Genomic DNA, 12,811 nt, shown 5'->3' on the forward strand with positions numbered 1-12,811 from the left:
CCTCATCTTTTCAAGAACCAGCTTACGGCCTACAAACACTGTTCCACTGGCCCTTCTTCCTGCAGCCTAGGTAATGAGTAACAGATTCAAATAGCTTCTGGTAAGCAAGTCCTAGACCAGGATTGTTTTTCCCCATAGGAACAGAAAGAAACACAAGAGCCTCTGTCCCAATCATAGCCTACCAACAAATTCTTCCAGAAGGTTGAGTTGATCCATTAATAGCAAGAGCTGTTTCTTTTGATTTCTCTAGAGATTAAAATATCCTTGAGATGGATAATTGTGAACTAAGAATGAAGCAATTTGGGTTATGGCAGAGAAAAAAAGATTTAAAGCTCATGTGCTTTCAAGAACTGCACTGTATTGCAATATAATATGTTGCAACACAACAAGCACACATTGAAATGTTTGCTGTCTCGTTCTTTTTTTTTTTTAACATAGGCTTTCAACTGGCTGCAAAGTTCACTCTGTCCCCTCTAAACCATGTACAAAGAAATACCCTCTGTCCTCTCTAAACCATGTACAAGGAAATCTCTTGCCAACCATTTTGCAACATCAAAATATTCAAATTATGCCAGTCAAATCTGATCAATGGAGATCTTTTAAACCATGCACTTAGAGCAGCCAAGCTGTATTAATAGAAAAGGGAGAAGGGCTCTGCCTGCCTTAAAACTCTATCCTTCTCAATTGATTTACTGGTCCGCACATAGACTGCCCCAGTTTGCAAATAACTGGTTTAGTGTTATTAATATAGGTCACTTCAATTCTCAGCCTGATACCTGGGTAATTATGGGAGTTGAAGTCCACACATCTCAAAGTTGCCAAGTTTGAAAAATGTTGACACAAATCATTATTAAATCATTTCAGCATTTTATTAAAATGAGCACATTCCTGCTAACAAGATTTCATAAGATACCTGGACAACGTCCTCCACATCCTTCCCTAACCACCTGGTATCAGACATATAATCTACCACCTCTGTAAGATGTTCAGTTTGCATTGGATAAACTGGCTTTTTGACTCTGTTTTATTCTTTAACAGCAATATTTGTTGTTAGTTCATTTTTTGGTTTAAGACATTAAAGCACATCTACTTTCTGGAAACCTTTGAGATAAGAATGGTCTGATTGAGCCTCCTACAGCTAAGCAAAAGTAGAAGGGAATACTTTAAAGGACTTGAGGTAAAGTTGCACTTACTGCTGTTATACAAGCCTTCTCTAAATCTCTCCAACATGTAGTACTCTCCAATATGTGGACATCAACTCCTACAATTCCCCAGTCAGCATGGCCATTGCTGAGAATTTTGGAAATGAAGGACCATAAATCTGTTTAGGGAAAATTGGCATTTACTTTTGGTGGATATTTTGAGGTTCAGTCCCAGTGAAAACGTTGTAATATTGGAATTTATCCTGGAAGATTAAAGAGACAAGAGCCCATAGACTAGCATGGGCCACAAAAGGCAGCAGAGTCAAATATTCAGATCTAATAACTCCATGAAAATGAACAATCTGGTATTGATCAAAGAGATGGGAACACCAAGCAGTTTCAAACTGGAGTATTTCAGAATTCTAAAATATAGAGCTAACATAATGTAATGGTTTTGGTGCTGAAATGGCACTGAAGAGTCTTAGGTTTAAATTCCATTCTCAGCCATGAGAGTTCACTGGATGACTACTAATTCTTTTAGCCATCCCTACCATGCAGGTTTTGCTCTGCAGAGGAAAATAAAAGGAGGAAGCACTATGTGTGCTGTCCTGAGCTCCTGAAAAAAGGCAAGAAATATATTAAATAAATAAATTTCCCAAGAGTCAGTTCGTTTAAAAAAAAGTTTTTCACTTTTGTGGGTGGAAAGCCATTGAAATTTTATAAGCCAAAGGGATAACAGAATAAAAATACAACTCCAGTTTTAGTGGATGGGATTGGAGTATAATTGAAGAGGAGGGGGGAGAATAGGGGGGGGATTATATTAAACAGCAAAATTGATTAAATCCCAAATATTACAACAACAATAAAAAGAATTTTACCAGTAACTGATTCTAGAATTTGGCTTTTGGAATGATCTGTTTTATAATATTTGTTTTTCTGTGTTCCTACATCTGTGTTCACCCTCTTCTCTTTTAATCTTCCTCATCCATTTCATTCCCCCAAATACATTAAAAAAAACACAAGACATTACAGGTGACTTCAACTGCTTTAATAGATAACAGCAATTAGCTGATGAGAAAAATAGGAAAAAACTTTACTGCATATTATAGTGGTCAAAACAGGTTTTTTTTTGCATTTTACACAACAGCAACAGCTATAATTTCACAGTTTCCATTAAAAAGTGTTGTTTTTGCACCCTCTTGTAAAGTTAGCACATCAAGGCTCATTCTTTAAGTACCAATAAAGGGCCCAGAAGACTTCATGTGAAACACTTTCAGAAAAGTGCACATTTATCTAACACACCACAGCACGACACTCACAGCATAAATTTACAGAGGCATACAATGCTAGATTTATTCCTGCATCTAAACACACACAAACCAAAGACAGGTGTTACCCTCAAGCTATTCCTATTTTAAAGGAGAATGTGTCCTAAAAACATATATACTGCTGCTATTGCCTGCTGTCAAGTTACCACACTCTCTTGAACTGTTCAGCTGTAGACATGTCAAGAGAAGCCAAGTTTTTCCCTACAGCAGTAATAGGTGTCAAGCTCATGTGAGAACGGAAGTGAAAGATTCTGAGTTTTCTTTGAACAAAACAAGCAGTTCAGATTTTAACCAGTGTTATTAAATTTCCTTATTAATTAATCATGTGGAGCAAACAGAAGCCAGCTATAACAGGGTAAACAAGTAATTTGCTCCTCCACTTGCTCTTTTCATCTAGGGAAAAGAAATTTCTGATAATGGCAAGATGCAAAGGTTTGGGGGTGTTTTTTTTTGGGGGGGGGGGCAAAAAGCAATTTGTTTTCCACTTACATTTTCTAGATTACACTTCAAATATTACCAAAAAAAAAAAGGTTTCCAGCTTTAAAATTACATTTAAAATATGGAAAAAATCCTGTGCAGGGACAAACACTTAAAATGTCTGTCATGATAGTGAAGGGACTTTCTGGTGCACTGTCATCCCTTTAGTTTGTGATTTAACTGAGAAAAAAATGCAGGAGGAGGCTATTGTAAATGAGACTGTTTTTGGATTGCAACCTTTATACCAATCTGTAGGAAATATAAATGTTCTTTTGAAAATCTGAATGGAAAGCGTATACATTGCATGGATGAATAACTGAGCCCCCTTTAATCATCAAGTCATCAAAACAAATGTATGCAATATAGGTGTTTCCCCAAATCTGAAGCAATTTATAGGACTAGAAACGTGGATTTTTCTCTTTTAGCTGCCATGGCTTTGGGGAACAAGACAACTACAGACCACCTGGATATCGTCCTCCATAATCACAAACATTCCTCTGACAGCACTTATATTATAAAACCAAGACTTGCCAAAAGTACAGTTTAATTTTGCTAGCAATCCCCCCACCCCTGAAATTCTGAGTATCCTCTTAGGATTTTTTTTCCTTCAATAAAAACTTTAAATGAAATATAAAATTATTATCACTAGGATATTATGAACACAATGGAAAACTACACATCAGATTATCATTTAGGAAGACATATATATGTATGCGCACATGCAGGTAAAGATCTGGATTTAGTGCCACACTTCCAGGCATTATGTCTCTAAGATGATTATTCATCAAATTTTCCATCACGGATACTGTCAAATGAGAATGGAAGAAACTTGAACCCGGTACCCATGTAGAATTTATTCTGGAATTCCACCCTGGTAAGAAAAAGACAGATGAAAAGCAGTCATTGGTTGCACATTATCATATATATTTGAAATTTCTCTAAGAATCCAAAGTAGTACTGACATTTTATTTCCTAAATCAAAAGCTATCATTTAGCAACTACATTGGATAGCAACCATTCAAAATATGACAATAATAAATGGTAGCATATTGCAAGCAATGTTGATACTTACACCCTGTACATTACAACAATGCAATTTGGAGTTAGAATAATGCTCATGTTACTGCATGAGAAAACTTTATCTGAATGAGATCGTAGCAACTAGTAATCTTCATCTGTCTCTCCGCCTTTTTCAGTTACCTGATTTGTTTAGCGATCACTTCACTAGAACCTATTGTGATTCCTAAATGAGACCTATCTGTAAGTTCTTCCTATGATTCTTACATTTTGTTGCATTACATACCGTTCCAAATATCCTATGAGTTATCATCAGTCCATTTTCAAGATTAAAATTGCATGAAATGCCAATAGAGAACTACAAGCAAGGAAACATGGAATGGCACTGAAGACAGTGACAATTTATTCAGTAATGCAGTTTTCCCCAATAAGACACCCAACAAATATGCTGATGTTGCAATTTTCAGAATATCTAGTAGCATGCCTAGGAATTCAGGAATTTGCAATACCAATATGCCTGGATGTTACCAGGTTGAGGAAGACTGTTCTATGATCTAGTATGTTAACATTCCTAAAAGAACCCTGCAGGACTGCCAAACGTTTACATGGCCTTAATGTTTTCCCCCCGAGATAAAAAGTATAAACCCTTTATTTTATAATGGAGGGTAAAAGCTCCTTTTTAAAAGATTAAATGGACCCAAGCAAAGCACACCTATTTGTGCAAACTGACTTGCATAGGCAGATTGTTGCACTTATTGTCTAAATTCTTATCAACTGAATGAGGTGGTCCAATCACCATCTTCAGTCCCAATTTATTGTTTCTGTAAAAAAAGAATCAGTAGTTCTGGCTCACCATCTACTCACTGGCTAAGCGAATCCAACATTGGGTATCCCCCAAAAGAGCTTCTTATACTACATTATCAGAATAATCATTGGTTGGTTCTCTCTGCCCCCATATCAGATTGACCACTGCAACACAGTATCATATAGAGTAGAAGCTTCCAGTGCATATGCATACACATCCACACCCACACCCACCACCTACACACAGACTTTGTGGATTATGTAAGCATCATTATTATGATCATATTCATTTGTTGTTTGCATGTACACTGATCTTATGCAATAAGACAAATTCCTTGCAAAACTAATCACCCATGGCCAATAAACTACTCTAGTTTATTATTCTGTTCTATTCACCATTCTTTCTTCTATTTTATTTCTATTTTATGCAAATTATGGTACTTTCGTGGAAATGAAGCAGGAATGGACAAGTCTATTTCTCCAGGCCTGTTTCAGTTTGAGTTTACCAAATAAATTATAGGATAGCTACATACTCCAACAATCAAGGCTGCCCAATCAAAAACAGGCATCAAACATGGAAAGAAAAACTCCACGATTCATTAAAAAATATTTAAAAAAATCATTTTCCATTTTAGTTGTTTCAAATCACCTTACACACCTTTGCAAAAGTGTTACAATTTCTCATTATAGTAATGTCATCAGTTAGTCAATAAGCCAACTCAAGCTCAAAGCTACATTTGCTCCTTAACTATAAGTTTATAAACAGACATTGTAACAATTAGTTATCCATAAAATATATTTGACAAATTAAAAAAAATGCATATTTTATATTTTATAAAAATATAAGCAGTGCTAGAATGGAATAGCTCAAAGTACAGATAGTCCTTGACTTACAACAACAATTAAGTCCAAAATTTTTGTTACTAGATGAAACATTTGTTAAATGAATTTTGCCTAATTTTGCAACCTTTCTTACCACAGTTGTTAAGTGAATCATTGCAGTTGTTAAGCTAGTAACATAATTGTTAAGTGAATCTGGTTTCCCCATTAACTTTGCTTATAAGGTTGCAAAAGGTGATCACCTCGAGGCACTGCAACTGTCATAAATATGAGCCAGTTGCCAAGTGTCTAAATTTTGATCACGTGACTATATGGATACTGAAATTGTCATATGTGTGAAAAAGGGTCATTAGTCACTTTTTTCAGTGCAATTTGAACAGACACCAAATGAACTATTATAATTCAAGGACTACCTGTAGGATCACAGCAGTGGTGGGTTGCAGGCGGTACCTGCCTGGAGCACTGGGTACCGTTCCGGTACAGTGCTCCGGAGGGCCCATCTGCCGGCCCGAGCTCCTTATCTGTATTTTAGCTCTTCAGCACTTCCGCACACGTGCATGGAGCGCATGGTGCCTGCGCGACGCTCCACAGAGCAGTGAGATAAGAACACATGTGTGTGCTACGCGTGTGTGCGTGCACACTGCGTGCATTCATGTGGTGGATGTTGGGCTCCATTGCCCCTTACCAGTTGCACCGGGATCCGGAACCCACTACTGGATCACCTTGTTTTAAGACCAGAGGCTTATACCTCAATTGCACCAGAGAACTGCTATACCCATTTAAAGTTCTAGGAAAGAAGAATCTTAAAATCTCTTCCCAACTTTTCCTTCATCTTAATGTCAGAACATTTCTTTGTTATTCTACAATCTCCACTAATTTTAATTCCACTCAGAATATAAAGAGAATTATACCAAAAGGCTGCTCAATCAAAAACAGGCATCAAACATGGAAAGAAAAACTCCATGATTCATTAAAAAAACAGGTCTGGTGATCTTCTTTTGGCCCAAGATAGGAAATATTTTCCACCCTTTTTGCCTGCCAGGTTTTGAGGAAATTATTTACTGGTTTTCCACATTAAGGGAACATTTTAAATACTGGCCTCTTTTTAGAAACAACATCCATCTCATTGCTTGTATTAAAATACACATGCTTTCTCAGGGACAGAATGTAATGAGGCTGTAAGGAACAAATAACAGTTTCAGTTAGTTTGTAGGTAAATGTGAAACTACAGAAAAGAAAACAAATGGGAGAGACTTTATTCATTAATGTATCAATTTGAATTACTGCTTATATTTTACAAACTCTACATTTGGTATAATTTAAGGTTTGCTAGTGTCACTAAAGAAGGGACGTGGTGGCTCAGTGGCTAAGACGCTGAGTTTGTCAATCAGAAAAGTCAGCAGTTCAGTGGTTCAAATCCCTAGTGCCGCGTAACAGAGTGAGCTCCCCTTACCTGTCCCAGATTCTGCCAGCCTAGCAGTTTGAAAGCATGTAAAAATACAAGTAGAAAAATGGGAACCACCTTTGGTGGAAAGGTAACATTCCATGCTCCTTCAGCATTTAGTGATTCCGACCACATGACCACGGAGATGTCTTTGGACAGTGCTGGCTCTTTGGCTTAGAAACGGAGATAAGCACCGCCCCTGTGCTAGTCGGGAACGACTAGCACATATGTGCGAGGGGAACCTTTACCTTAGTATCACTTAACTCTGTTCACTACAAGGATATTAAAGTTAGGCTAACATGGCCGAATACTTTTATTATGTCAAAAAAATATGCCAAAAAAGAAAAAGTTATTCCCTAAACTTCCTATACTTAGCAAAACAGCTTATCAGAGGAACAGCTTATTATACATGGTTTTTGTTCGTTAAGAATCATTCAATTGTATAAGAACCCAATTGTAACTTGAAAGGAGATATTCCAGATGCATATTTTTCATCACTGTCTATATTCAACTATATCCTAAATCAAGAACTGGGTTGAACATCTTCCTTGGAGGCCAAGAATGAAAGTGTCAATAAACTATATAGGTAGTCCTTGACTTACAACCATTTGTTTAGAAACAATTCAAGGTTAAAACAACACTGAAAAAAGTGACTTAGAACAAGTCCTTGCACTTATGACCATCATAACATCTCTACAGTCATATGATCAAAATTCCCAGGGTCATGTGATTATCATTTGCAATCTTTCTAATCAGCTTCCAACAAGCAAAGTCAATTAGAGAAATGAGATTCACTTAGTCATCATGTGATTCACTAAACAACTGCTGTTGTTTAGCAACTGTAGCAAAAAATTGAGTACAACTCATTTAATGAATGCCTTGTTTAGCAACAGAAATTTTGATCCCAATTAGTGCTTGCAAGTTGAAGATTACTGGTACAGCATTTATTATTTTTTGCAGCTAAAGTTCAGTAGTATAATTACCATATTTTTTGAACTATAAGATGGACCTTTCCCCCCCAAAAAAGAGGGTGAAAATCTGGGTGCATCTTATACACCGAATGTAGCCGCCTAGGTCATCTGGAGAAGGAGCAGGTGAAGTGGGCATTGCGCAGGAGGCGTAAGACAAGGTGGCTTGCTGCTTGGCCTTCCCCTTCTTTAGACAACCCAGATGGAGGGCAGTCGGCTTCTGCTCCTGGCCCAGAAGACTGATCTGGCCAGGGGGAATGCATGCCCCATTTTTGCAGTTGGGGTGGAAAAAGAGCATTTCAGGCAATGGCCGATTCACAAATCCGTCTTCCGAGCCAGGAGCAGAAGCTGACCGCCCTCCATCTGGTTCAAGGATTAATCTGGACCGGGCTACATTTGGAGGGAGCCAGGGAAGAGGGAGCTCTGTGAGGCGGGCAGGGAGTATGTGTGTTGGTGGTGGTGGGTTCCTCTGGCGAAAACTTGGTGCCACCTTTCCTTCCCAAGCCACGCAGCTTTAGGGGGGGCATGTCGTACTGGCTATCTTTGCCCCTGGCCAGCCCGGGAGGCCAGATAGCTGTTGGGAGACTTTGTGGATGGGTCCTAGAAGCAAACATTTCAGGAAGCCCATGCCTGGCCTCAGGTGTGCTGTGAAAGAGCGGGGGTCAGTGGAGGCGAATGAGCTGGGACCAGGTGCTGGGTGCACAATGGGCGCTTTTGCAAACATAGCGAGGGGGAAGCCTGTGGTGCAGGGTTTTGTTTTGCCTCCATAGTGCAGGTTGGAAAGGGGCTTCTCCACTTTAATGAAGTGAGGCCAAAAGGGGGTCATCCATGGGGGGTGATGGTGGGGCTCTCCCTCCCTTTCTGAGGGAAGAGGGGGAAGCAACTTGTCTAAGAGTAGAAGGAAGGGCAGCCAGCAGCTGATGGGTAGCTGAGGGAGAGAAAAAAGGCAGTCTCAGTGTTTGGAGGGGGAGCAGAAGAGAAAGAAAAGGGGGGGGGGGGAAATCTCTCAAGGCTGTCCCTTGCATATTCATGGGGGTAGAGCAGATGTTGCCCAAAATATTCCCCCCCCCACCTTGTAGGGTTGGTCTGACTGCCAAAAAAATGGGTGGCCAAAGGATGAGCAGCTTTGCAAAGGAGAATCTTTGTGCCCAAAGCAATTCAACCTAAATTTTTAAAGGAGGGGAAGCTTAGCTGCTCCTTAGGCATCTCTACTTCTCCACATGACCCATGCAGAAGCCAGTCAGCTTCTGCTCCTGGCCCTGGAGACCCATCTGCAATTACTGCAGCCTGGAATCGCCCACCTTCTGAAACACTCTTTTTCCTCCCTGATTGCATAAACAATTCCTCCTGGCCAGATCCATCTCCCATTCCCAGCCAATCAGCTGCTCCTGCTGAATCAGGCTGTAATAACGTGCTGAAGCTGAACAGGCCGTTTGCTGCAAGGACGCTAGCCAGATTAATATTGATGGATGCTAGTAGGCAGAGGCAGAATTTGTTTTTCCTGTTTTCCTCTCCAAAAATTAAGGCCTGTCTTATAGTCTGGTGTGCCTTATACTCTGAAAAATACTAAAGATTATGAAAATGAAACAAAAAGATTGAGAGCGAGAAGCATGTTTGACTAATTGGCTACCCACTCCTGCCTAAATCAAGGGATAAAATTAAATCAGTAGTTAGATCAAAGTTGTCTTTCCATACTCAGTACAGAAGTGTAACTTTTACACTGAGCATCTATTGAACTCCAGCTACAAAAATTACATGCAGCACAGAAACTCATTACTTAAGGCAGCAATCAATAATGCAAACATTGAAGAGTGGGTAGCCTACTAGTAAATAAGTGAGGATGTGGAGTGCAAAAAATGGGACAGAATGATCTAAAATTTATCTCACTGGATAAAGTATTTTACATTCAACCTCTCATGAAGTGTGTGTGTGGCGGGGGGGGGGGATCTTTGCAGAGCAAAGGCAGACTCCCTAAAGCGGCCCAGAGTCATCTTTGCTTCCCTATCCTCACCCCCAGCACTAGCACTTCTCTGTTGCTACCTTCTGTTCAATCCATTAAGGTTATCAATTTCACAAACAGTTCTGCTTACGACTTAGGGGAAAACCCCCACATTTTACTTCTCTTTGCTTGTTGAAGCTACTGATTGGCAGAGTTGGGGGAGGGAGCAAGAGAAATAGTCCCATTTGTCAACATTTAAAATTTATGCCACAAAACTAGGAATCACTGAACTTTCAAGATCAACTTTCTGTGTCAACTAGCATTTGTGATTGAACATCAGACAAAAATGGTATGAAATGCAACCAAATGGGAAGGAAGGGATGTTTACTACCAAAAGGCAAGCAGCAATCCAGTTCAGAAGTATTTATGAGTAGCTGCAATTCTGCTGACAGCAAAAGAGAACAGAAAACAGTTAGTCCTTGACTTAGTCACAGTTGAGCCAAAATTTCTATTGCTAAACAAGAGATTGTTAAATGAATTGTGGCCCAAAATTTTTTACAACTTTTTTTGCCACAGTTGTTAAGTGAATCATTGCACTTGTTAAGTTAGTAACAAGGCTGTTAAGTGAATGTGACTTCCCCACTGATTTTGACTTATAAGGTTGCAAAAGATAATCACGTGACTCCAGGACACTGCAACTATCATAAATATGTATCATTTGCCAAACATCTGAATTTTGATCATGTGACCAAGGAAATGCTGTAACGTGTGAAAAATGGTCATGTCACTTATAGCTTCAAACAGTCACTAAAACAAATTGTTGAAAGTCAAGGACTACCTATATCTAGAAACAAGAATCTCCCCATGCCCCAAATAGTGACACTGATTGTTGCAGATTTAATCTAGATATTTTTGTATTATTTATTCAAAAATAGAGAGAGCATAGAGCAAACTCCACAATCTTATTACTGGAAGAACAACACTCTTTAAAAATAATAAGAGCAGGGAAACATAAATTCTCCATTTCTGAATCAGATTAAATTCTGGATCATTCCAAAACCCATAACTGAGAATATTGTCTCAAAAAACTTCCTCTCCCCATCCCTTCTACTTATACACAACCCTCAACAGAATGTGCAGTTCCTTTGTGGCATGAAAAGTATCACATCCAATTGGCACCAAGTTATCTGCTGCTGCTGCTCCCACTCCCTTGGCCTAGCTAACTGCAATAGTAGCCATTCTTTTCATTTAGCCTGGAAATTCCACAGATCTTGTCCTTCAGGAACAAGTTCATTTCCAATGCATCATGTACCTTTGCTGAACAAGGTGAGCCTTATTTCTGCTCCTGGTCTGAGTTATCTTTTGGATTTTCACTCTTAACTTGAAAGGGGACTATAACTTGGTCACACAAATACATGTCATGAGAGGGAACACATTTCTAATTTCTGTGATCTCTAGGCTGGAATACTGCAATGTGCTCTACATGGGGCTGCCCTTGAAGAGCATCCGGCGACTTCAGCTAGTTCAGAACGCGGCCGCGCGAGTGATTATGGGCGCACCACGGTTCGCCCATATAACACCAATCCTCCGTGAGCTGCGCTGGCTACCTGTTGATCGTCGGGTGCACTTCAAGGTCCTACTTACCACCTATAAAGCGCTCCATGGTAGTGGATCTGACTATTTGAGAGACCGCCTCCTGCCAATTAGCTCCCTGCGTCCCATCAGATCGCACAGAGTAGGCCTCCTCCGAATTCCATCCGCCAGTCAGTGCCGACTGGCGACTACGCGGAGGAGAGCCTTCTCAGTTGCAGCTCCGACATTATGGAACAACCTCCCCGTGGAGATCCGTACCCTCACCACAGTCCAGGCCTTCCGCACAGCCCTCAAGACCTGGCTATCCCGTCAGGCCTGGGGATAGGATTACTCTCACCCCGCCCGAATGTTGAGTGAATGTTGTGTTTTTATGGATAATTTTCTTTTATTCACGATTTTTTTTTTTCTTTTAAGTCTTGTCTTGCACCCCCTTCCCCTCATTATTGTAAGCCGCCCTGAGTCCCCTCAGGGAAAAGGGCGGCATATAAATCCTTAATAAAATCCTAAAAATCCTAAAAAATCCTAAATATTACTTTTTTCAATAGCACAACTCTGATTGTCTTTGGGTTATTCTCTTTCCAGCTGCCAAGGCTCTTGTGGGTACAACTCCACCCTGCTTGTCTTCTCCAATTCTCGCATAGTCTAAACCAATAGTAGTCAACCTGGTCCCTACCGCCCACTAGTGGGCGTTCTAGCTTTCATGGTGGGCAGTAGGAGTTTGCTGTAACTCTGCTTTATAAATTTTATAAAGTAAAGTTATTTCCCTATTTTATAAATCACCATTACTGGTGGAACCGGTGGGCAATTAGAAAATTTTACTACTAGCAAGATAGAAAAGTGGGTGGTAGGTATAAAAAGGTTGACTACCCCTGGTCTAAACTAATAAATTGCACTGTACCAATCTTTCATAGCTGTCAATTCACTGGCAAAAGGATTTTTTTGTGTAGTAGAAGAAGTAGAATCTAATCCACCAGCAGTATATAATTGTAAAATATCCACTTTCTTCTCATGCAGCCATATAAATAAGGAAACCCAGAATTTATTTGAAAAGGTGTGACTCAGCCAGGGCAATCATCTCCCTGGAATGTACAGCTGCCTAAAAATTATAAGATAAACCCATCCCAGCCAGGAATGGCAAAACAGGGAGAAACGGAAAGTATTTTTCCAGTGGTCTGAAGAATTCATTCCATTCTCCCTTGCAGCAAACACATTCACAGCTTATGAATACTAAGGGAAAATAAGGTGACTCATTTCATAAA

The 12,811-nt window shown here is 39.7% G+C and overlaps 1 protein-coding gene across 3 annotated transcripts in view; it reads right to left on the bottom strand.

Annotated features, from left to right (window-relative positions):
- Positions 1-2,175: 2,175 nt before the first annotated feature.
- The window catches only part of ATP6V0A1 (ATPase H+ transporting V0 subunit a1), a 61,343-nt gene continuing 50,707 nt past the window's right edge, over positions 2,176-12,811 (bottom strand). For all 3 annotated transcript variants that reach the window (XM_032234675.1, XM_032234674.1, XM_032234676.1), the window contains exon 21: positions 2,176-3,818. In XM_032234675.1, the coding sequence (XP_032090566.1) occupies positions 3,725-3,818 (94 nt within the window). In that variant the 3' untranslated portion in view covers positions 2,176-3,724. The remainder of the gene's footprint in view (positions 3,819-12,811) is intronic.

Source organism: Thamnophis elegans, chromosome Z (assembly GCF_009769535.1).
Source record: "Thamnophis elegans isolate rThaEle1 chromosome Z, rThaEle1.pri, whole genome shotgun sequence".
NCBI classification, from domain to species: domain Eukaryota; kingdom Metazoa; phylum Chordata; class Lepidosauria; order Squamata; family Colubridae; genus Thamnophis; species Thamnophis elegans.